At 37.5% G+C, this 26,627-nt stretch overlaps 1 protein-coding gene across 2 annotated transcripts in view; it reads right to left on the bottom strand.

Moving 5' to 3' along the window:
• Positions 1-5,146: 5,146 nt before the first annotated feature.
• Positions 5,147-26,627, bottom strand: part of fdft1 (farnesyl-diphosphate farnesyltransferase 1) — a 41,158-nt gene continuing 19,677 nt past the window's right edge. For both annotated transcript variants that reach the window (XM_039748453.1, XM_039748452.1), the window contains 3 exons: positions 16,538-16,714; positions 15,133-15,285; positions 5,147-6,375 (listed from right to left, as the gene is read on the bottom strand). In XM_039748453.1, the coding sequence (XP_039604387.1) occupies positions 6,151-6,375; positions 15,133-15,285; positions 16,538-16,714 (555 nt within the window). In that variant the 3' untranslated portion in view covers positions 5,147-6,150. The remainder of the gene's footprint in view (positions 6,376-15,132; positions 15,286-16,537; positions 16,715-26,627) is intronic.

Raw genomic sequence — 26,627 nt, 5'->3', positions numbered from 1 at the left:
ACTCAAAATCACAAAAGTATGTTAAGAAACAACTCACCAACTTCTCGCGTCCTCTTCAGATCTTCAGCTGTAGTCTGCACTAACTGTTTGCTACAATACTAGTACAAAATTACATAAAACTAGAGCAAAAAAATGTGAAAATATGCAAGCTATTACTACTCGTAATGGTCAGTTCTGCCCAGTGGCCAGTCTCAGCAGCCCAGCCAGTAGTGTAGCCCAGTGGTCCGCAACCTTTTTGACACCAAGGACCGCTTTACTAGAAGCAAATTTTTCCAGGGACCGGTAGGTTGTTGGAGGTTGGAGTTTGTGGGGTGATTATGGTTTGTAGGGCAGTTTTATACACAATTTACATTACATTTTTATTATTATTAAGTTATAATTTAGTAATAGAAATTATACAGCTGACCATAAAGCAGAATCAGTGAGACCCCTGAGCTTGTTTTCCTGCAACCAGATGATCCCATCTGGGGACGATGGAAGACAGTGACACGCGAAGTGTGTTGCTTATGTTCAGTCTACTCCGTAATCTCGTTTTGGTTGCTGTCACTGCAGAAAATGTGCCTCACAAAGATAGGATGTTAGAAATGGAAGCGGCTTCAATAGCTTCTTTTGCGTTATTTTAATCTTCTCCTGTCTACAAGTTATGCTGACGAGAATTTTTCTCAGCATTTCCTTGCGATAATACATTTTCAGGGTGCAAATGATGCCCAAATCCAATGACTGAAGCACTGCCGTGCAATTAATTGGGTGGGAGGAATTAAACGTGAAAAATATCTAAATGCGGAAGCATGTTGTGGTCAGCACAGTTATAGATAGATAGATAGATAGATAGATAGATAGATAGATAGATAGATAGATAGATAGATAGATAGATACTTTATTAATCCCAAGGGGAAATTCACATAATCCAGCAGCAGTATACTGATACAAAGAAACAATATTAAATTAAATAGTAATAAAAATGAAAAGAATTAAAATAAAATTAATGTTCACATTTACTCCCCCGGGTGGAATTGAAGAGTCGCATAGTGTAGGGTAGGAACGATCTCCTCAGTCTGTCAGTGGAACAGGACAGTAACAAAAGTCTGTCACTGAAGCTACTCCTCTGTCTGGAGATGACACTGTTCAGTGGATGCAGTGGATTATTCATGATTGGCAGTAGTTTGCTTAATGCCCGTCGCTCTGCCACAGATGTTAAACTGTCCAACTTTAATCCTACAATGGAGCCTGCCTTCTTAACAAGTTTGTCCAGGCGTGAGGCGTCTTTCATCTTTATGCTGCCACCCCAGCACACCACCGCGTAGAAGAGGGCACTCGCCACAACCGTCTGGTAGAACATCTGCAGCATCTTACTGCAGATGTTGAAGGATGCCAACCTTCTCAGAAAGTAAAATCTGCTCTGAGCTTTCTTACATAGAGCATCAGTATTGGCAGTCCAGTCCAATTTGTCATCCAGCTGCACTCCCAGATATTTATAGGTCTGCACCCTCTGCACACAGTCACCTCTGATGATCACAGGGTCCATGAGGGGCCTGGGCCTCCTAAAATCCACCACCAGCTCCTTGGTCTTGTTGGTGTTAAGGTTTTCGATCAGAAGCCAAATAATCCTTTTCTTCTTCTTCATATTGTGAGGTTTCTAAACTCTTTTGGGATCTGGGATCCCCCCACCCAACTGGAACGACACGCAGAAGTGCGTCCCAAAGCGCTATTGCCACGTGTGAGATTGTTTGTCCGGGTCCCAAGAGAGTTTAAAAGCCTCATATTTTTTTGAATGAGTGCCGGATTAATAGGAATGTTTCTTGAACAAGCATCACTGCAACCACATAAAAACGGCTTTTTCAGCGTCTTCAAATGCAGCAGTTCGCATACGTTTGCAACCCGAGATTTTTCTTCTTTTTTGTATATAACAAGTATGCCGTTTCTATAGAAGGGTGACAATGAGTTAAATTCCACTGGATATTTTTCAAATGTTGACGAGCAATAAGGAAAAGGTATTACTTAAAACCACACAAAACAAAAACAGCAAAAAAAACAGTACGAGGAAAGTTCGAAGAAAGAACATTTTTTTTACAGTGTTTTTTACAGCGTTTTCTGTTTGGGGATCGTTGTGCAAATGTCCACAACTGACCTGTTACCGCAGAACTAACTGCTCTGTGGATGATTCATTCAAGCATTTCAAGGTCACTTCATTGTAATGAAAGTATCTGCTGCTGAATGTACTTCATAGTAACGAGATTTCTGTGGACTCGTGTCATATGGGGAAACTGTAGAAACATAAAAATACTTTGTTATAATACTCTCTCACCGTGGTCTCTCCTCTCTATGCGCCGCTGCAAAGCCCCGCCCGCCTAGCATTCTGAAAAGTGTCCTCAGTGAAGGGGGCAGCCTTTTTGTTGTTGCCCTTCACTGAGTGAGTCTCCGTTGCTGGCAGTTCTCTCGCGGCCTGGTAGTGGGCTGCGCACTGCAGCCTAGCACTTCAGTTGCGATTTCGCGGCTGCAATTATACTAGCAGATGACATTTCCGGTACCGTAATGCTATGGGAAAACGTGCTTTTGTTAGAAGGCAGAAGTAAGAAAAGTCAATAAGTAACGGTGAAGATGCAGAATGATTCAATCACAAACAATAGTAATCATTTTGTACAAGTTTAGCGCTAACGAGGATCCCGGGAGGCCACGTGTTTGACATGCCTGATGTAGTACATCTTCCGTGGAGAACATTAGATACCAATGGAGATCTTAATACGCCATTCATATTAAAACATTTACAGTTTTCCATTAGAATAGCTTTTCCTATGACAATTAACAAATCTCAAGGCCAAACATTCGAAAAAGTTGTTTTATGTAATAGAGAAAAAGAAACTAAATTCTCTCATGGGCAGTTATACGTTGCATTGTGACTATGAAAGTCGAATCACCGAATCAAAATTCAATGTGATATTGACGAAAAGTTAATTCCAAATATTGTTTTAACTGAAGTTTTGCAGTAAAAGTGTAAGTTTAAAAAGTATTTGCGTGTCAATTTCAAAGCCAAACAGAATGAAAACATATAACACAACGAATACCTCTAATGCAATATGAAACATAGTTTTCTTTCAATTTATTACGTTTTACTATTTTTTACTATGGTTAATTACTTGCTGTAATGTAAAATAGTTAGGTCTATTATGCATATGTAACAATTCCTATGAAAATAACAATCTGTTTAAATTGTACATTCACATCCCCATACGTGAATGGCGGAGCTGCGAAGTGGCTAGCTCGTAATGCCTGCACGGGGGGTTGAGCCCCCTAGTTACATCAAAGAATTTCTCTATTTTGTTAGAATGATCTATGCATCTTGTGTACTTTCATGTGGCATTTTGCATAGTTCAGGGGCTCAGGAGGCCAGAGACCACCAAGGCACCATCTAGGGCGCAGAAGAACTCATCCAATTCTAGATGAAGTGCCAGTTTATCATAAGGCATGCCCACCTAAACACCCCCAACTAACTCATAAAAAAGCAATACAGAGTCAACAGTTAACCTACTCCTTTAAACCCCGCTTTCGTTTAAAGTGTATTTTGTAATCTTCATAAATTAATTATCACAAACAATTTAATTAAAAAAAAAAAAAATCACAACACTTGTTTTTCAAAAAAATATATACAATTGTTTTTTTGTGGATTAAATAGGACATTTTAATTGACAGGCATGCTTATGTCCAGATTGCATGGTCAGCATTGGCAGTTACTAAAGTTACCTTGGGTTTGTGTGTACAACCAAAGTCAGTAATGCAGATTTTTGATAGTGTAACCTGGACAACATAGAGCACCTGACCCAGCACAGACTGACGTAGAGGCACGTACAAAATGAATACAGGCTTTATTATTCTTCAACTGTGGGACACGTCTTCCTCGTGTCACACAGCCCAATACAGTCCTAACGCAAAATTACACCACCAAAACACTCTTCTCCTTTACCGCCACTCCTGCTCTAGGTTAGTCCTCCTCCTCCCGACTCTGGCTCTCGAGTGGTGGTGGCTGGCCCTTTTTATAGCCTACCCGGAAGCGTTCCAGGTGCTTGACTAACTGGTCCTTATTGCACTTCCGGGTGGGGCTGAAGACTTGTCCAGCCGGGCTGTTGGCTCCATGCAGCTCCCCCTAGCGGCCATCCAAGCTCCCAACCAGGTGGTGGAAGACTCCTTCTCCCATGGAGCCATGCGAAAGGTTGGGGGATCACTGTCCGCCAGGGATGCTGCCACCAAGCATCCCGGGGGAGGTATTGAGCTGCCCATGGTTGCTCCCCCAGAACAGATGCAGCAGGGGCATCCCGGCCGGGCATGGGAGCCGGCTGTCCATCACACTAGTTACAAAGCAGAAAGCTTCATGTTTGAAAAATTACAGGATTTGAAAATATCTGAACTGAAATCAATTTTACTTTAATTAGCATATGATTAATATTCCATTTAATTGAAATAACCTTATGTCTTGCCTATAATATATGGCACAGTTTTCAAAGCATTTGTTTGTAAATAGTTGTATTTTTGTTTTGCTGGTCTGTCTGGTTTACTGTAGTTTGGCTTCTAAGCTCTGTTGATGCCAGTTCCTCTGCTGGAGTGTAGGATGTTACACACCACCTCTTCAGTTTAAGTGCTTTATTGAAAATGTGTCACTGCCCTGTATTTAATTTAAATTCTTTTCACATTAATACTTTATTAAAATAGTTCTTGAAAATAAGACTGAAATTAATTTGATTTTATATTTAGTGCTTATCTATGAAAATGTAAACGCCCGCTTAAGATTTGGTTTGGATTGTAAGTCTGGGCAAATGATCTATTTTCCTGCAGACTCAATGGTCATTAACTGAAAAAAAAGTTTCTGTAATAGACATTGAACTTCAGATGCAGTTTATGATAATCAGTTCTTGACTGTTCATGTACGTTTTATGCATAAACAAAACGCTATTAATGATAAAAGTAAGAAATCAGGCTTTACTATAACAAAAGTGAAACACCTAAATGTACTTAGAAAAATCTGATTTAAAAGACAGTGCTCGAAAAGATTTCAAAAGACTCAAAACATTGCAGTCCTAGAACCTTTACACTATACAGTTGTACATTTTGCTCTTTAAAAATAAAGTACCAAAAATAACACACCAAAATAATGCTGTCATTTTATTTTCCATGTTTATTTATTTACAAAATACACTCAAGACTATACAAATTGAAAACTGATTAACCAATTCAATTTTTCTTTTTACATATAAACATGACTCCACATTACATAGCAATGCTGTCAAGCCAACTGTCTGTATACTGTACATTTCTTAAAGCTTCTACAATCAAAGCTCTCCATTAATTATACTTCTCAGTAGCACTGTATCATGGGGCTGGAGTGATGTGGTCAAATATTATCCACGTAATAATAATAACAAAACCACTACCACAGATAACCTTGGCTTCAATCCACTATAATTTAAGAAAAAGCGCTGCAAAGAACAATGTCAATTTAAGTTTGCTAAAGTGACCAGTTGATCAATATTATGAGTAAATTGTACTTTTCTACTGAATCAGTGTTAAAAAAATGATTTAAAACAGACAATCTTTAAAACACACACAAAAATCTTACTTTAATTTCTTCCATAGCACCTTCTGCATCATACCAGAAGTACCAAAGAGTTTTAACTCATAGTAAAGGATTTTGTTGTTTTTGCATTTTGTTTTTTAAACAGACTTTTAACAAAAAAAATACATATGCTGTACAGATGTACTGAAACATTTAAATGTGGCAGTGTAGAAATGATTTACCACACATATTTTAAAAGGTAGGTCTTTGCAATGATGCTGGAAAATCAGGACAAGCTCCTAAATCCATCTCCTTCCAGATGTAAAAAACGTTCAACAGAACCGAGTCTTGGACATTCAGTGATTTAAATACACTAAAGGTGTACATCTTCATTTGTGCCTCTCTCTTCTGCTTGCTTCACTGAATGTGAACGGAAAATGCATTAAACACACATTTTCTTTCTCACCAGTAAAAATGAATGTGTCATCTTCTCTTTTCTTATATAAAACACATCTTACTTTGCAAGAAAGAAACAGATAATGTTTGACTGTTCTATGTTAGGTATGTACTTTAGTTGAATACATTTCACGTATGTCACTGAAAAGTCCTTAACGTCCCTGTGTGTCCCCAACAGAGGCATTCTGTTCAGTGACTGTGCTGAGGTATTGCCAGCTTAGGGCTGCAAGAAGCATGGCGGCAGAGAGGTAGACTGGGGAGAGGTGCAACGTCCGCGACGCCAGAGGTGCTTGGGACTGAATTACTGCACGTATCTCGTCCACAATTTGCAGAGTTTTATCGTGTGAAGGGTCTGTCTGAGGAATCTTTTGGGCAATCTGTAGACAGAGAAAAGAACATGAATTGAATGATCTAAACTTCTCAAAAACAAACCCAATAAACGATTCACATGGAGCAATCTAGAGGAATATAAGAGTCACTGTATATTCTAGACATGGCACGATACCACTTTTTTATGTCCGATACCGATACCGATATTGTGAATTTGGATATCTGCCGATACGTCACAAATCCGATACAGTCATTGAGTCTTTTTTTAAACAGAAAACAAAAATTAATGCTTTCAAAAAAATGTCCAGATACATTTTATATACCTCAACACAAATACAGAAATCATAACTGTGATATAATAAGGAAGAAACATTGCAAAGAGAACATGGTTTAGTAACCGCTTCTTTTTATTTAAATGTCCTCAGTTTTAGCAGCATTTGACGGACCAGCACCATCCAAAAAATCCAAAAAGACAAGAGCAACTGTATACGAAAATAAAACATAGGATGACATAAAAGCTTAGTATCTAAAGAAACATTAATAATGAAATTGAGCTCATATTGAGCTCAATTTGAATGTTCTCCAAACGTGAATATGCAAGTGCAGAGTGCTTAAAGTGACCCACTATTTTTCTTCCGACAGCCACTGCATCACTAATACTACGTTGCGATAACAGTCCCTCATTCACCACGAGTTGCAAAGTGTGCGCGAAGCATCCTAAACTTGGAACTCCTAGTCTATCCATTGCCTTTATTACGTTGCTGCCATTGTCTCGTAAAACAACATGAACTTTGATTTTTGAAATTTTCCATTCATTTAACATTTCCTCTATAGCTGTAGCGATGCACTCTCCTGGGTGCGAGCCATGAAGCTGCTTAGCATGCAAAACTGCTTTTTGCAACTTAAAACTTGAGTCTATCCACTGTGCTGTTAGACCTAGCAAGGACAATGGACACACGTCTGAGCTCCAAATATCTGAGGTCAAGCTTAAAGCGGGAACGCTATCCAAGCATTCAAAAATGAACTTGCGCACTTGTTTGTACTTATCTGGAACAGCTGTCTCGGAGATAAAATGTCGGTTTGGTAGCGCGTAACGAGGCTCCAAATGTTCCATTAAGAGCCGAAACCCCACATTCTCAACAACAGAAAGGGGCTGGTCATCAAGCACAACAAACTCGACGATTTTCTCTGTTATCAGCTTTGCTTTGTTGCTTTCTGGAGGGAGTTTCTCGCGTTTCTGAATTGTTTCAAACAGTGTTTGTTGATGCAACACCATTTTCTTCTTGGCGCTCGTGGAATTAATAAATTCCGTGTACTCCTTTCCATGATATTTCTGCAGGTGTTTAATCAGATTCGTTGTGTTAAAGTTTCCAACTCTGCTACCACCCCGCGAAACACTTGTATTGCATAAATTACATTCGGCAGTCTTGGCTTTTTCTTCTTTGAGTCGGAAGTAACTCCAAACTGCTGACATGTCGGCAAGTCTCACACGCAACAGAAACTCTTATCACGTGATGCATGTCCCAAATCACGCTTATGCATCGCGGTAATTATTTTCCGTAATTTTTAAAGAATCAAATTACATTTTTTATTGCTTCCCGATCCAGTAATTTAGGTCAGGATCGGACCGATACCGATACAGAATATCGGATCGGCGCATCTTTAGTATATTCTAAAAAACTTAATAATTTGGGTGAAATATGTAAGAAAATTACATAAACATCCAAAAGAATCAATTTAATTTTCTTCAACTACAATTGTAGACATCAAAGAATGTACAGGATAGTTTATTCCATTTTGTAGTTAATCTTTACTTGCAATTAAATGACAATTAACAAATAACAATGTAAAAATTAATTTTATACTTTATATACATATACATATATTTTATCTGTTAAGTTTGTAAGGCAAAATTTTAAATTCATTTAGCATTGTAACCATTTTTATGTATCTACAGCTCAAAAAACACATTAATTAAATGGAACGAACTGCCCATCGCCATTCAAAATTTGGACTCCCTCAATATGTTTAAAAGTGTTGAAGACTCTTGGCGTGTATTAGAGGATAGATTTTTCTAAACTAAGAATTGTAACTCGCTTGTATTTTTGTTCTGAGCTCTTTACTGCTGGTGATCATCAATTTTGTAGCCTTGTCCTGTAACTCTCGTTTCCAAACAGTCCCCATACTGATGTTTACTCGATTATGGCGATCTCTTTTACAAGTCTCTTTGGATAAAAGCATCTGTTAAGTAAATTAAATTAAATTAAATGTAATTAAAAAGCAGAATGATTTTAACTGTATAGTTAGTATTAACTATAACTTATGGTTAACTAAATAAAGCTATCTGATATAAATCTGCTCTTTTACAAACTAAATTAAAAAAAATCACCAAGCTAACCATTTGCAATATGCAGCCTTACATAATGATTTTTTGCCACGCTTAGGTTTCTGGGATGTATAATACAAAGTTACAAGAGATCCAGGCAGTGAAAAATAATAACAACAGCCACAGTGATCTAAATAGATTTTTTAAAGCATCAAACAACACATTTACTGCCAAAGAAATGATATGTCCTTCATAAACATGCCATAAAATAGCACTGAACTGTATAATATTAACAAAGAACAATGGTATTGCCTGATCACTTTATTCTAAAGGTGAACAACAACATAGGCTTTCTCCCTTTTTGAGCTTGAAGATTTGGGTGAAATATGTAAGAAAATTACATACACATCCAAAAGTATCAATTTTGAAGATGACTTTGACTCAGCAGCCAATTAGGCTTGGCTACTTGTTAACGTCAAAAGTCATGTGACCACATCTACATATATATAAACAGTGCACAGCATGGAGGCACAGTTAAGAGGTTGAGGGGAGGTTTGACTGAACATCAGAATGGTCAATATTAGGGCTGAGTATTAGTACTAATGTCCCAATTTGATTCAAAGGATAGCATATCATATCATCACGGCCTACCTGATTTATCTTACCATGTGTAAATTCTAATTTTATTTGATGATATTTTCTTTCCTCAAACTGAAAAATACTTCTTAAAATCAATAATAAAAATATAATTTCAAATATTATTATATCTGTACTGTGGAATTAGTGATTTCCAAAATAATTCAGGATATTTCCAACTAAACAGACTGTTTAAAACGTTTTTTGTAATAATATGCTTTAAAATCCGATTTGTTAGAAAATCACTCTGTTAATTTTATAGCATGTGCTATTGCAAGATTTATACTTGCATCATTAGCTGGTTAAAAAATTGATAAAGAGTAAAAAAAAAATAACAGTCGAATCAAATTGATTCAAATGTCACAAACTATTGGGGATTTTATCCATGATGCAAGGAGTATTGTAAAGGCCGTTTTCAGAATATCTTACATAAGTGATTATATTCTGTTACTAGCAAAATACCCGCACTTCGCAGCGGAGAAGTAGTGTGTTGAAGAAGCAATGAAAAAGAAAAGGAAACATTTTGAAAATAACGTAACATGATTGTCAATGTAATTGTTTTGTCACTGTTGTGAGTGATGAGTGTTGCTGTCATATATATATATATATATATATATATATATATGTATATATTTACACACACATAAACATATATATATACATATCTATACATATACACATATATACACATATATATATATCTACATATACACACATACATATACATACACACACACATATATAAACATATATATACATATACATACATATCTACATATATACACACACAGCTATTTCTATCAGTGCAATACGCTGCTTGTTAAAACGGATAACTCCCGCTCTTACGTGCAAGTCTGCGTGGATATTATGAACTATCGTATTTGTTCAAGTTCTATTTAAATTTTAAATAGAAGGAATTTTTATTTAGTCGACAGAAATATCTTTGGTAGGAATGGTAAAAACAGACAGGAATATTATTCTGAATAAATCAACTCAATCCTTAAATAACTTAAAAGAACAAACATTCAAATTTCTTTACTCTTATGTAAATTTATATAAAAATAAACTTAGATTTTAAATATCCCAAAAGATTTTGCTCTCCATAAAAATATATCCTTTCAAAATTATACAAATTCAAATATGAACATGCTGCATAACAAAACCTGGAAATATAAATAAAATGTGTTCCTTTCAGCAATAACAAATCAAATCATTCAGTTGTCTTTGCTCATATGTCATTTTAGAGCTGGACGCCTGGCATCTTTTTTTGGCAACAGGTTCGTTTCTGTTTGGTGTGAGGTTCTGTGTTGTGGAGATTCTCAGGATGGATTGCAGGTGCTCATCAGTGAGGCAACTCCTGTGTGCTGTTTTGTTAGTCTTTATCACTGAGAAGAGCTTCTCACACAGATATGTGCTACCAAACATGCACAAGGTTCGAGCCGCATGTAGACGGACTTTTTTTGTTCTTCAAAGTCACCAAAGCGCCGTGCAAACTCAGTGCGCCGGTTTATCAGCAAAGTGCGATTTGGGAACACCGTAGTGACGACTTGGTTTAACATTACTTGGCAACAGGGAAAGTTGCACTGGTGCATTTGTGTCTCCCATAAAAGCAACTTCACTTGAAATCACTTTGTGATTGTGCACGGGTAAAACGTCCGCTGAAGTGTCAGATTCTTATTTAATTCTTCTGCTTTCTGTATCTTCTGCATTGCATTCAGGTCTTTCAGCCTCACTGATGAGCACCTGCAATCCATCCTGAGAATCTCCACAACACAGAACTCCCTGATGTTTTGTCTCATAGTGCCGTCTTAGATTAAATTCTGTAATTACAGCCACATTAGCTCCACAAATGAGACACACGGGTTCAGTAAACATATACTCAGCCTCCCATCGGTTTTAAAGGCTCTATTTTCAGAATCAACTTTTCTCTTCAGCATCGTGTGAGCTAGCTTCGCAATAACTTGCAGCATCATAAGCTAGACTTGATTAACGCGTAAGTGTTGGCAAGGCAGCTGAAGCGCTGCATTATGGGATCTGTAGTTTATTGTGTTACCAGCGCTTCATATACCCGGCCATTAATAACAATAATACAGTATATAAAATGATCTCGGGCTGGATATAATTACACGGGGCGGATGTGGCCCGCCCTTGAGTTTGACACATATGGACTAAATAGAACTTGAAAAGATATATTTTTTCAAATGTGATCGCAATTCAGATAGAGTTGACGCACTACAGCCTGCATGCCTCAATAAGTCATCCTCCCTCGCTCTTACTTTTTGCCGTTCATCTAATGAATACACTGAGTATGGCTTTACCAAAACAATCATTGATGGCGAATAAAGTATCCATTATTCGAGTATGTAGATCGGGATATATATATATATATATATATATATATATATGTATCGCAGCGGAGAAGTAGTGTGTTAAAAAAGCTAGAAAAAGAAAAGGGAACATTTTAAAAATAACGTAACATGACTGTCAATATACAGTATTTGTTTTGTGAGTGTTACTGAGTGTTGCTGTCATCAATGATTTGATTATCATTATTTCTTTCAATCAGGTTCGTATTTGTAGGATGTGTTGTGTTCAAGTTACATTCCGTGTTTGTCAATTGTTGTAAAGATGACAGGTTTCATTCATCGATTCGTTTCTTACTGCATCAATAAACAGCTCGTCTTCTTCTTTATCGAGACCTGACACACTGCATGCACGGGTTTTTTACACTGTCTTCCTTTAGCGGACATTGACTTTTTCCACCGTGTGCTTTGTTTCCACAGTAGCTGCATTTATGAATATGCTTGTATGTATCAGACGCTTCATATTTTTTGCTGCCTTTTCAATTGTGTAATTCGGTTTTGTTCAGCTCTTTGGAACTGTTGCTTTTATCTGTGCACTCGCGCCAGTTCACGGAGCCGCGGTGTACATGCATCAAGTTCCCAGCTGTGCTGGTGCCATCTCGCTATGTCCATGGCTGTATTTAATGTTACCTTAGTCCTGGCACTTAAAACTTTCTCTCGCAGTTTCGCTGAGTTTGTGCCAAACACCACGCTGACCATCTCATCTTCCTCTGCATAAGCACAGTCCTTAACCCGTGAATATTTAGTGGAGTTTGCTATTGGATTGCCGCTGACGGACGGCCTTATATGGGCAGGCACTAAATTACAAACGCCAGCGGCAGCCTGTCTATGAACTTAATTTAAAGTGTAGGTTTACATCGTGCTTTGTTTCCGAAGTAGCAGAACTCATCAATATGGTTGTATATGTCACTTCTTATTGTTTCGCTGCCTTCTCAATTATATAATGCATGTTTTCTTCAGCGCTTTTTGGAGGTCTTCCTGGTTTTCTATGTACTGCGTGATTACGTGGGAGGCGTGATGATGTCACACGAAACTCCGCCCCCACAGCGTTCAAGCTCATCTCCATTACAGTAAATGGAGAAAAACAGCTTCCAGTTATGACCATTACGCGTAGAATTTCGAAATGAAACCTGCCCAACTTTTGTAAGGAAGCTGTAAGGAATGAACCTGCCAAATTTCAGCCTTCCACCCACACGGGAAGTTGGAGAATTAGTGATGAGTGAGTGAGTGAGTGAGGGCTTTGCCTTTTATTAGTATAGATTATCTAGCATGTGTGCAAATTCAAAATGACAAAGTTAAGATTGACCTGCACTCAATTTTTTTAATTGAAAGACTTCATTACACTGTGGTGGGCTGGCGCCCTGCCCGGGGTTTGTTCCTGCCTTGCGCCCTGTGATGGCTGGGATTGGCTCCAGCAGACCCCCGTGACCCTGTGTTAGGATATAGCAGTTTGGACAATGACTGACAGTTGACTGACTTCATTACATTTTTCAACATAACATTCAAATATGTAATACACTATATATGTGCTTTCACTATGTCCGTCACTAGTGATGAATGAACTCCACGATGTTCCCTTCACCTCAAGTTCGGAGAATTCATAGAAGTGTTCGCGCAAATATTGCTGAACTCAGTAAAATGCATTGAAGTCAATGGGGAAGTACTAACTGAACTAGATTTGACAGAACAGTAATGGTGCAATCATCTTTAAAGTGTCCCCGAGGGCTAGGGAAATGGGAAACATCTGCCAACTATACTGGACTGATTATTGTGGCCAAAAAGGTGAAATGAGTTGTGCGGCAGCAGTTTCAATCACAGCACCACTGTGAGATCAAAATAGAAAGAACACAGTGCAATCATATATTTCGTCAAAACAAAGCAGAAATGCTGAAATTGTAGTCAAGTCTTTTAAAAGGTAGAAAATTCAAAGTGGAATGTCCTGATTGAAGCCGGGGTCTCATTCTGTTTTTTGAAGTAGTGCTTAAGGCTCTTAAAACTGTCTGTGCTAATGCTTTGCATTTTTTACTCTATCAAAACGACAGAAACTTCTTGTAAATAGTAATAAATATTTCGTTATTATTATTTCATAGACTCTCATGTATTTGGTGGTTTTGGGGGGGTGGGGTTTTTCAGGCTCCTTCAAGGTTTGTTTTCACTCTCGCTGCATAAACACGTGGCAAATTATTATGCATGCATAGGGTGTGCAACTACTTCTCTTATATTGGATGTGGAACTTCAAGATCGACCTGGACATTTGGCTACAACCACAGATAACTCATCCCGCAGAATCTGTAATGGAAATGATCAATGATAAATGATAATATACCCGGGGGACAGTCCAATTAATGTTGGCTGTTACAGCTCTGGAGGATGCTGCACTGCCCTCTCAAAGTGTTAAGGGGTTTTAAATAATAATAAAAAAAAAAAATCTTCTAAACCGGCTGGATTATCAATAAATAACTCAACTAACAAGGGTGAATGCGAATGCAGCAAATCCACTGCGAATAATACTTTCACTGATCAACACTACTCATCCCATAAGGCCATATATACTCATGAGCATTAGTTTTCCTTTAAAACTGTGTGTCTTTGTGATGCTTTATTGTTAACACAGTATATGTTGTTTTACTAGCGAGACCTGCATTAAAGCATTAAAACACTAAATAAATTTTTGTTTGGTATTAACAAATAGAGCAGCTAATTTCTTCGCCAGTGGGCACAACTCAAATAGCCTCTTCATTTACTTGTTTTAACTGTTATCAACTCTACCTATAGTACAGTCTCCTTCCACACTCCATTATCCTATATGTGTGATACTGGATGAGTGTGATGGTCAGAAAATGAATGGTTTCGGGAACAGACAACTATAGACATCCAATCAGAGAATGAATAATGCAAAGCCTCCTTTCCTTTATTGGTACTGTGTAGGACATGGTATTAAAAAGTGATTAATCTTGCCATCTGCAAGTCATACAATTACATCTCACATCTTCATAACAAGATGAAAGTGGCAATAATGAAAGCCTACGTATGTATGTGCCATTTTTTTAAATGATGATGATACCGGCAATCATGCACTGAAATTCTTGAACACAAAGCTTTTCCAGACATGACTTTTACTGGGTTTTTTTTTTCCAAGATGTGTTAATGCAGTTCAGTAGAACTTTGAGTCATTTTCATGAGTAGTTTTTCCTCACACTTTTATCACATATTGTTGTGGCTTCCAGTTTTTAGGTACTCATCAGTGCGGTACGGACTTTCACTCTGTACTACCGATATCCTAAAAGTTATCTCTGTTACATTTTGGTATTGACTTAGTACTGAAATCGTGGATCTTGTGACATCCCTAATCCCATGTCACTCTATTTAAGAAATAAAAACAGCAGAAAGCAGATTTTCAAATTGACAATTTATCCAAAACACATAAAATAAATGGTTATAGGGCAATATGTAGTGGTATACTACAGATGAACACATACCTCCTCGGTGTACTGAGAAATGATGGTGCAAACAGCTGACAAATTGGTGGCTTCCATCATAACAGTAACTGCTTGACCTTTTCTTATTTTAACAACACCCTGGAATACCTGAGGATTGTTATAGCAGGCAGATAAAGTGGCAATGGCCATTACCTGTTTGGAAAAAAAGACACCATCAGTTATAAGCGATAGTAAAATATATTGCTATCTTTGCTCATCATTTTTCATTAAACATTTATCTACAAATAGCTAATGAATTGTTCCTTCTCAAAACTGAGATATAGATAGATATATATTCTTACATAATATTAAGGTACAGTGTACTACTCCATTAACATTTCAAAGTCAATAAATGAGAAGTTCAATTTTTTTCAGCTTACTATTGGGAACTTCTTCAGAACAGACTACCATCCAATTACAGGTGAGCCCCCCTATAGGCATATAAATAAAATACAGCTTGTGCTGCTAAAAGTTCAGATTTGAGCAAAACACAATTTTAATAGGGTTCACCCAGAGCAGTCTCAAGAAGTGGATGGCCTAGACTGAGAGGGTTCCTAAATGTAGTAGTGGTGGCAGGGATCCATAATGAGGTGATGAAATACTGTAAATACCAAACAGGCCTTTGCAAACAAACACACAAAACCAAACATAACTAACCTGCACAAACTAGCAGCCAAAGCTAGCACAGAGAATACCTTTCAAGTTCCCATACTACTGCCTGATTTAGAAAAAGAAAACTTACCAACTGTACAAATGTTACATAAAGTTAACTATTGTCTTTCCTGCTACAGACTAGGCAATAAAATTAAAGTATTTCATTTTCAAGGCAGTGTCCTTCTCAACTGTGACAGGATAGCACAGTCTAACTGTTTAGACATAGTTCTTTGAAAATTATTACATTAAGTTTCAATAATGCTCCTGTGGCTGCTATAATTAGAGTCCTTACTAAGATTCTGTATCTCATTTTAGTGTTTGTAAAAAGTTCCTTGAAGAGATCTTAAAAAACTAAAGATCAGCAAGAGTTATTTCATTCTTTATCCTAATACACACAAATCTGCTGTGTGTAGAGCTAAAGTCAGAACTGCTATGTCTTCAGTTCTGAAAGCATCTCCAAATCATACTAACTTTAGATTTAAAAAATCAGTTTTGTGTTTAGCTTTACTAAAATAATTAAACATACATGTATTAATATTTTTATGCATATCCAATGTGGCACTGAGAACTGGGGGTGGCCAGCACAGAGTCCCCCAAAGCGCAGGGCTATGGATGGCAGTCTTTACCTTCCAAAATCCATTCCCCTTTCTCTTTGAGAAGGCCTTGAGCTTACAATAACCAGCCATATAATCAACTATTAAGAACTTAATGACAGGTGATCAAATTGTCTCAGATTACTTTCAAGAAATACCTGTGGTATGGCACAAAAGTTGAAAACGCTTTTATTTCGAAGTCGGGAAAGGTATTTCAGTACATGTGGAACATGTCTAAGTGCATCAGTAACAAGGAGATTGAGGCAGGAGAGAGCTGACTGGAGGTGCTGAGGCTGAGAAAAATCAGAATGTCGTTCCACAAACTGACCCCATGCCTATCAAGCAAAAAGAAAGAAACAAGTGTTACTTTAAAAATATAAAAAAATTGATCTCTTGAAATACTTTAAAGAAACATTTTTCAACTTATCAGTGACAGTTAATTATCTCTGTGCCTAACACCCTATCAATTCCCCATTATAAATAATATACATGTTCAACTTGCACAGTCAAGATCTGTAACCTGGATTAACATCCCCTGACATTAACAGGAAAACTAAAAGATTTTTATTACCTAATAGTGCTGGATTTTCAAATTTAAAGACTTAAAAAGGGTATATGTAATAACTATACAAGTATAATATGTCACTGTGGTCTGTATAAAAAATATTTTATAAATCCACTCACACGTACAGCTAACACAAGGCCAGATTTAGCACACAGGGGCTCATCATTTAGATCTGCTAGGCAAGCTTTTTAAGGCAAGACAAGTTAAGGACTAACCACGAAATGGATATTGTACCATTTCTGTGTGTAAGAGTCAGCATGACATTGGATCTTCTTTTCCTTTTTTGGAATGGCATGATTAACCTAAATGGGGGCCTGCACATTGAGAAAGAGTAAAAAGCCTTGGAAGATTGCCCGGCACACCTTTGTAGCCGACGGATGGATGGGAGATAACGTTACCCGATCCAGAAAATCCTTCCAACGCAGTGACGAAAATGGCAGACTCCACAGAAGGTCTTGTGATGGCTTCCTCATCTGTTATGCCGCGTAAACCGTCATTAAAGAAAGCTAAGTTATTTCTCCTATGTGATTTCTTAACGGCATATTACTAAGGGAGGGGTATCGCCTTTTTATATTATACTAGCAGAATACCCGCGCTTCGCAGCGGAGAAGTAGTGTGTTGAAGAAGGTATGAAAAAGAAAAGGAAAAATTTTAAAAATAACGTAACATGGTTGTTAATGTAATTGTTTTGTCATTGATATGAGTGTTGTTCTCATATCTATCTCTATATATATATATATATATATTAAGGGTGCAACAATACATGTATCGATATTGAACCGTTCGATACAGTGCTTTCGGTTCGGTACGCATATGTATTGAACGATACAAAATTATATACAGTAATCCTCCTCGATCAGGGGGTTGCGTTCCAGAACCCCCCGCGATAGGTGAAAATCCGCGAAGTAGAAACCATATGTTTGTATGATTATTTTTATATATTTTAAGCCCTTAGAAACTCTCCCACACTGTTTATAAATATTCTCCGCACAGTTATACAGTAAACCCTTGTTTATCGCGGTTAATCCGCTCCAGACAGATAAATGAATTTCCACGAAGTAGGATTCTTTATTTATAAATCTAATATTTTCGCAGTTAGAGCATAGAAAACCTGTTTATGACCTTCTAAATACGTTTTTTAACATTAGTAGAGCCCTCTAGACATGAAATAACACCCTTTAGTCAAAAGTTTAAACTGTGCTCCATGACAAGACAGAGATGACAGTTCTTTCTCACAATTAAAAGAATGCAAACATATCTTCCTCTTCAAAGTGCGCGTAAGGAGCGGAGAATGTCAGAGAGAGAGTAAAGTAAACAATGAAAAATCAATAGGGCTGTTGCGCTTTTAAGTATGCAAGCACCGTGATAAAGCAGCGGCAATGAAGGGATCAATGCGAAGGTAGCCTTTCAGCATTTTTTACAGGAGCGTCCCTATCTTCTAAGCAAACAGCCTCTGTGCAAAAGCCCTCTGCTCACATCTCCTCCGTCAAGCGCAGAGAACGTCAGAGAGAGAGAGAGAGAGAGAGCGCGAGATTAAAGCAAACAATCAAAAAATCAATAAGTGAGCTTTTGGACGCACCTCGATAAAGCGGCATTTCTTAGAGGAGCGTCCGTATCCACTAGGCAAAAAGCTTCTGTGCAAACAACACCTCAGCACACACCCTCTCCGTCAGGCGCAGAGAATGTCAGAGAGGGTGAGATAGAGGCAGAGACAAGCAAACAATCGAGCAGCGCAGGAGGCATATCTTATAGCATTGAGGAGTTTTAGTTAATATGTAATACGTGCTCTGATTGGGTAGCTTCTAAGCCATCCGCCAATAGCGTCCCTTGTATGAAATCAACTGGGCAAACAAACTGAGGAAGCATGTACCATTGGGTGTGTTTGTTTTATATTCTACCAAGTATAGAAAATACAGTCAGGGATCCCCAAATAATGCAGAACTGTATGTGGTTGATACCTTATTTTTAGAACATTTCAAATGTTTCAAAATATATTTAGGAAGGCATTTCTGTGCAATACATATTTTTATTTAAGTTGTTTTGTTGTATATGCAGCTAAGTGCTAGCACTCCAGAAGATGAGTGGGAGGGGAGGTCCATCAGAGAGTGGTTCATTTTATGGGGACATGATATGTTCAATATGCTCCTGAGAATATACCCCAGAAGAAGGGTATAGCATAGCTTTTATTTTGGAAAGGGACCTTTCTCTGTAATAAACTCGTTTCCAAACTCTTTTATTTTTTTATTATTTTGTTTTTTCAGCAACATTTAATTTAAAAACTGTATTTTTGAGTTAAAAGAAATATATATAATTTTAATAAATTACAAATTAAAAAAGGCATGAAAATTTTTTTGTATCGAAAAAATATCGAACCGTGACACCAAAGTACCGAACCGAACCGTAAATTTTGTGTATCGTTGCACCCTAATATATATATATATATATATATATATATATATATATATATATCTATATCTATATAATATATATCTATATCTATCTATCTATATATATATCTATATATATCTATATATCTATATATCTATCTACAAACCGGATTCCAAAAAAGTTGGGACACTAAACAAATCGTGAATAAAAACTGAATGCAATGATGTGGAGGTGCCAACTTCTAATATTTTATTCAGAATAGAACATAAATCACGGAACAAAAGTTTAAACTGAGAAAATGTATAATTTTAAGGTAAAAATATGTTGATTCAGAATTTCATGGTGTCAACAAATCCCAAAAAAGTTGGGACAAGGCCATTTTCACCACTGTGTGGCACCTCCCCTTCTTACAACACTCAACAGACGTCTGGGGACCGAGGAGACCAGTTTCTCAAGTTTAGAAATAGGAATGCTCCCCCATTCTTGTCTAATACAGGCCTCTAACTGTTCAATCGTCTTGGGCCTTCTTTGTGGCACCTTCCTCTTTATGATGCACCAAATGTTCTCTATAGGTGAAAGATCTGGACTGCAGACTGGCCATTTCAATACCCGGATCCTTCTCCTACGCAGCCATGATGTTGTGATTGATGCAGAATGTGGTCTGGAATTATCTTGTTGAAAAATGCAGGGAAAGAGCATCTCCTGAAAGAGATGACGTCTGGATGGGAGCATATGTTGTTCTAGAACCTGAATATATTTTTCTGCATTGATGGTGCCTTTCCAGACATGCAAGCTGCCCATGCCACACGCACTCATGCAACCCCATACCATCAGAGATGCAGGCTTCTGAACTGAGCGTTGATAACAACTTGGGTTGTCCTTGTCCTCTTTGGTCCGGATGACATGGCGTCCCAGATTTCCAAAAAGAACTTCAAATCGTGACTCGTCTTACCACAGAACAGTCTTCCATTTTGCCACACTCCATTTTAAATGATCCCTGGCCCAGTCACAACGCCTTAGCTTGTGGATCTTGCTTAGAAATGGCTTCTTCTTTGCACTGTAGAGTTTCAGCTGGCAACGGCGGATGGCACGGTGGATTGTGTTCACTGACAATGGTTTCTGGAAGTATTCCTGAGCCCATTCTGTGATATCCTTTACAGTAGCATTCCTGTTTGTGGTGCAGTGTCGTTTAAGGGCCCGGAGATCACAGGCATCCAGTATGGTTTTACAGCCTTGACCCTTACGCACAGAGATTGTTCCAGATTCTCTGAATCTTCGGATGATGTTATGCACAGTTGATGATGACAGATGCAAAGTCTTTGCAATTTTTCGCTGGGTAACACCTTTCTGATATTGCTCCACTATCTTTCTACGCAACATTGTGGGAATTGGTGATCCTCTACCCATCTTGGCTTCTGAGAGACACTGCCACTCTGAGAAGCTCTTTTTATACCCAATTGACCCATGTTGCCAATTGACCTAATTAGTGTTTATTGGTCATCCAGCTCTTCGGTATGCTCAAATTTACTTATTCCAGCCTCTTATTGCTACTTGTCCCAACTTTTTTGGGATTTGTTGACACCGTGAAATTTTGAATCAACACATTTTTTCCTTTAAAATGATACATTTACTCGGATTAAACGTTTGATCTGTCATCTACGTTCTATTACAAATAAAATATTGACATTTGCCATCTCCACATCATTGCATTCAGTTTTTATTCACAATTTGTTTAGCGTTCCAACTTTTTTGGAATCCGGTTTGTGTGTATGTATGTATATATAGCAAAATACCCGTGCTTGGCAGCGGAGAAGTAGTGTGTTAAAGGAGGAAAGAGAAAGAAAAGGAAACATTTTGAAAATAACGTAACATGATTGTCAATGTAATTGTTTTGTCACTGTTATGAGTGTCGCTGTGATATATATATATATATATATATATATATATAGCAAAATACCCGCGCTTGACAGCGATGTCGTGTGTTAAAGAAGTTATGAAAAGAAAAGGAAACATTTTAAAAATAATGTAAGATGATTGTCAAAGTAATTGTTTTGTGTATTTGGCGGCAGCGTCACAAAGTTTTTTCGATCTAGCTGCATCAGAAAATGTACCACAACGCTTGACACACTCCTTTTACTGTTTTCTCACAGCTTGGATTGCTGCTGTCATAACACACATATATATATATATATATATATATATATATATATATATATATATATATATATATATATATATATATATATATATATATATATATATATATATATATATATATATATATACATACATATACTTGTGTGTATGTTTGTATGTGTCTATATGTGTGTGTATAGCTTTGGTCATTGAGTGCAAGGGAAAAATAATAAAATATAGTCTATAAGTTATTAAACAGTAAAACATTAACGCTTTTAAGAAGTACAGGTACATTGAGCACTACTGGAGTGGTTATGGTAAACTACATTTTAAAGACTGTAACACAACAGGTAAGTAGTACTAACAGCAGCTAAAATGTATATGGATCATCTCTCGGTAGTAGATCCCTTTTGAAAGGCACTACACGACGGCTGTGGTATAGAAATTACATTTTCTATGTGAACGTTCAAATTTGTGCCTCTGGTAATGTGCCTTACCGCATTTAAAGAAAATTAGTTTTGTGTCCTCTGCAGTGTTAAGAGAGAAAGGCTTTGGTTTGGGATAAAAGGAAAAAGGTGTAAAGAAAGGAAAGTTGCCTTTTTCTTTATATAGTATAGAGAGATGTGTTCGCTGACGCTATGATTGCCTTTTGGGGACAGTCGCGTGGGTCTTGTGTAGACTGGTGAGACGTCCCCGCCATTAATCGGTTGTGATGGCACTGTCAGTCCTCCACTCGTGTGCGTGTCTTCATAATCCGAGCTGACGATCTCATAATCATATACGTGCAAAAGAAAGTGCAAATTGCCTTAATATTAGTTTGCCGCGGTGTAGAAAAGGGGTCCCGTGTTTGCACTTGTCTGGGCTATAGCTCAGGGGGAGGATGAAAAAAATTAAAAGTGCTCACTTTGACTTAAAGAAGAAGCACAGTCAGCGTCTCAAAGGCCGGCACAGCTATGCACGCGCGCTGACTGCTCGACTTTTGCTGGGCAGGAGACCCCAGTTTTTGCAGACACGTTCACGAAATCAAAAGTCTCAGCGCTCTTTGGAGGTCATTCATATATATATATATATATATATATATATATATATATATATATATATCAAAATACCCGCTACTAGAGCGAGAAGTAGTGTGTTAAAGAAGTAATGAAAAAGAAAAGGAAACATTTTAATAATAACGTAACATAGTGTTGCTGTCATATATATGCCTGCCTAAATAAGTCACCCTCGCTTTGCTCTTACTTTTTTACCGTTCATTTAATCATGGCTAGTGGCGGAAAAATTATAAAATGGATTACACTGAGTATGGCTTTACCAAAACAATTATTGATGGCGAATCGATTATTCATAAAGCTTGAATTGGTGATCTGTTTTTCTGTGTTAACCTCATATTTTTCATACTTCTTCTCAAACTAAGGTGGTGCGAGGGTAAAATGAATCGATGCGCTGATCAATGTAATCGTGTACCAGGAAATCATGCATTGACAAAATCTCCCTTTGCTTGTAATGCAAAGTGTGATTAAATGCATTATTTTTTTAACGCGTTATGGAGCACATGCATTGAAGCTTCTCAGCTGTGCTTGTGCTAAGAAAAGGAAAGATTTTAAAAATAACGTAACACGATTGTCAATGTAACCTTTTGTAAGTAGTGCCTGGAGGATTCAGTGTGGAGAAACTCTAGAGACAGCGTGTGTATTAACTTGTGGATCTTTCTGTGAGTATTTGGTGGCAGTCTGACGGTTGCTTGAAGACGGCGTTAGCATGAGCTCAGCTCAGAACGAAATGAGATGAATGGGAGGGAGATGATGACGTGACTCCCCACCGCCTTTAACTGTCAATCCCCACAAACACAGTCTCGGAATTTGCATAAGCACACCCCTTCACCTACAATTTTAACTTAGTTACAAAGTGATCAAAACTCTCGTTTTTATCCTGCGTCCTCTTATTAAACTTGTATCCCGCATTCCCTGTGGCATGTGAAACGCCAGCGGTAGCCTGTCTATGAACTTAATTTAAAGTTTAGGTTTACACCTTGTTTTCTTTCCGAGGTAGCAGCACTCATGAATATGGTAGTATATGTCACTCGCTCGCTTCTTATTGTTTCGCTGCCTTCTCAATTATATAATGCATGTTTTCTTAAGCGCTTTTTGGAGGTCTTCCTGGTTTTCTACGCACTGCGTTGACAGTCAGTTCACGTGATTACGTGGGAGGCGTGATGATGTCACACGAAACTCCGCCCCCCCACGTCTTTCCAGCTCAACTCCATTACAGTTAATGGAGAAAAATACCTTCCAGTTATGACTATTAGGCGTAGAATTTCGAAATGAAACCTGCCCAACTTTTGTAAGTAAGCTGTAAGGAATGAGCCTGCCAAATTTCAGCCTTCTACCTACACGGGAAGTTGGAGAATGAGTGAGTGAGTGAGTGAGTGAGGGCTTTGCCTTTTATTAGTATAGATCTATATAGTTTTGGGTTATATAACATGCCACAATTACAAAAGAACTTATTCCAACAAGGGAGCTAGCTCCCCCTGCTGGATTTAGTATATTATAAATAAATATTAATTTCAGCCCCAGAACGCAGGAACCCATTTTGCTAGCATCAAGTCATTGCATAACCATGAAGAGATTATTTCTGTTTGAAACTTTGGTAAAGGGGGATAATGAGACTGTTGGTCTTGGGGAATGGTATAATTATTAATTTGAAACCATGGTATAAGTACTGGGTAACTAGGATATTGATTGCAAAGTGACTTCCCGTCAGATTTAAAAGTATAGGAAGGTAAGAGATGTTCCCAGTCCTTTACCAGATCTCATTAATACCAGATGTTTTTTTGGATTCCATAATGGTATGACATTGGACTAGTATGATATGGGCCTATATAATGATACTACTTGATTACAGTCTTTGAGAAACACACCTTGTAATAGGTCTGGGCGATACAGCAGGAAAAAAATAATAATAAAAAAAAAAACCCTTGATATTTATATTAATGGAAGAATTACAGTTTATTTACAATTTGCTTAAATACTTTAACACAAAAAGCACTTCTAATTAAAAAAAAAACATAAATGAGAAGGGTGACTGGCCCAGTCAAAACACACTCTTCTCCTAAGGTAATCACGCTGTCCAATGGCTTGTTTATATTGAACACATGGAGCTGATGCACACACTGCAACACAAGCGTGCTCAGAAAGCAATTGAAACACATTCATAATTCTTATGGTCCATTATTTCTCTGGTATTCTCAAAGTCAGTGGGAGACAGTTTTGGGTCAATATCACAAATGAAACAATGTCACAGCAGAGAAAGTGAGACTTGTCTGATGGAAGATTTGTTTTACCTGGTAAAGAGATGGTGGAGTGTCCAAAAGCAGTGAAGGGCAAGTATAATATTCTCGTGAGTGGGTGACCTACATGATGAAGAGATGCACAAACATTTTTGCATGTCTTGTCATGCCCTTTGAAGACCTGTGGTTTTATTTTCAGTCATTCATTCACCATACCAATACCCACATAGCAAATCTCACCTTGAAATTCACTACGTTGGATATGGCACCGCTCTTGCGTAGGTATAAAAAAATTTGCGTAAATTCAATGCACATCAGTGTGGCTTTGTGCCTGTTGTTATTTTCGCCACATGCCAGCACGACTATACATCTTTTGTCATTTTCATCGTGCGACCCTCATGCTAAGCGCAGGCTCATTAAGTAAACATCAGCCTTTACTGGACATATAACAGGGAGCGTGCCTTGTGCGGTCCATGCTGAAGCAGAGAGAAAAATACTCAAAAACTATTGTTTGGGGACAGGCTTTAACTTTGTTCCATGGTTTCTCGCACCGGTTTCATTGTACCATTTCTGTTTTAAGTGCTGAAATAAATTGGATGTGCTGGCACTTTTACTGCTACCTACTTTTTGAAAACATTGCATTTTTACTTAAGTTTGTTCAGCTTCCAATCTTTCGTATCTGAATCCAATCTTTCGTATCTGAACCACTTCCAGACAACGTTACTGCCTTTCATTGGAATGAGCCTATTCAAAAGGGATGCGCTACTAGTCATATTTTTTGCATTAAATATATAATGCCCCTTCTCAGACGTGAGGAACAAATCAACACTTATAGATCACTGTGTAGAAATCAAACAGGTTATTTCTACCAACAAAAACAGTCAAAAAAACAAGAACGTAATTCGCAACTATTTACAATCCTCCCATTATTATAGCTATGGGAGACACTATCAATTAGGTCCTTACTTTTTCCTTAAGTGACTCTGTGAGAGCTTTACATGTCGTTGTCCTGCAGGCTCTATTCAGCTCTGGCACAGCAAACAAATTCACCATCCTGCCTACTGCCTAACATGTGACACTATCTCCACACCATCCAAACTGTAAAGAGTGCCAGTTTGCCTCAGCACACCATTTTAATCCCCAATCCCTGCCCCTCAGTATCTCAGTTGCTGTTTTCCATTGAGAGTGTGCTGATGTAGTTCCTCTGTACTTTATATACTTTTAAAGGACTTTGCACAAATGATGACACAAGCACCACAGGGTATATTTGAAACTGATTCTTAGATTTTACATATTGAAGACAATAAAAAAAAATAAAACACAACAATGAAAAATGCACTTAATTCATTTTAGACTTCTACATTTTCAAGTAGTCCTTTTCATCACTATTTTGTTAAAGATGTTTTTTTCATTTAACGGGCAAGCTGAGTAGTCCTAAAATGACTTAGATTTCTTTCTAAAATTGACATAATGATCTACAAAAATGTACAAAATTGGCTATTATTAATCATAAATTGTGCTAAGGCTGGAGACAAAGAGGATTTTCAAAGAGTTGAAGAAGCACTGTCCAATACAGAAGTGGTGGCAGGTTAATTCCAATTTTATCTTATTGCTGATGATAACTCTTCATCAGCATTTTGTTTATGAACATATTAAACTCAGTTTTTTTTATGTGTTTTGCAATTTAATTTTGCTTTTTATTCTGGGATTATTTTTATTATTTTTCTTCATTTCTGTGCCAGCATTACATTTTTCTCAGATCCTTTTGGATATTTTTCCTGGCCACAGCCATAATGTGAAAAGACAGATTCCCATTGGGGAGTAATACAGTGTACCAAGTGCCAAAAAATATTTTTGTTGGTGACAGTGT

The sequence above is a fragment of the Polypterus senegalus genome, chromosome 3, assembly GCF_016835505.1.
Source record: "Polypterus senegalus isolate Bchr_013 chromosome 3, ASM1683550v1, whole genome shotgun sequence".
Classification (NCBI taxonomy): Eukaryota; Metazoa; Chordata; class Cladistia; order Polypteriformes; family Polypteridae; genus Polypterus; species Polypterus senegalus.
Note: the sequence above shows the minus strand (reverse complement) of the source record. Positions and strands in the feature narration are given on the sequence as shown.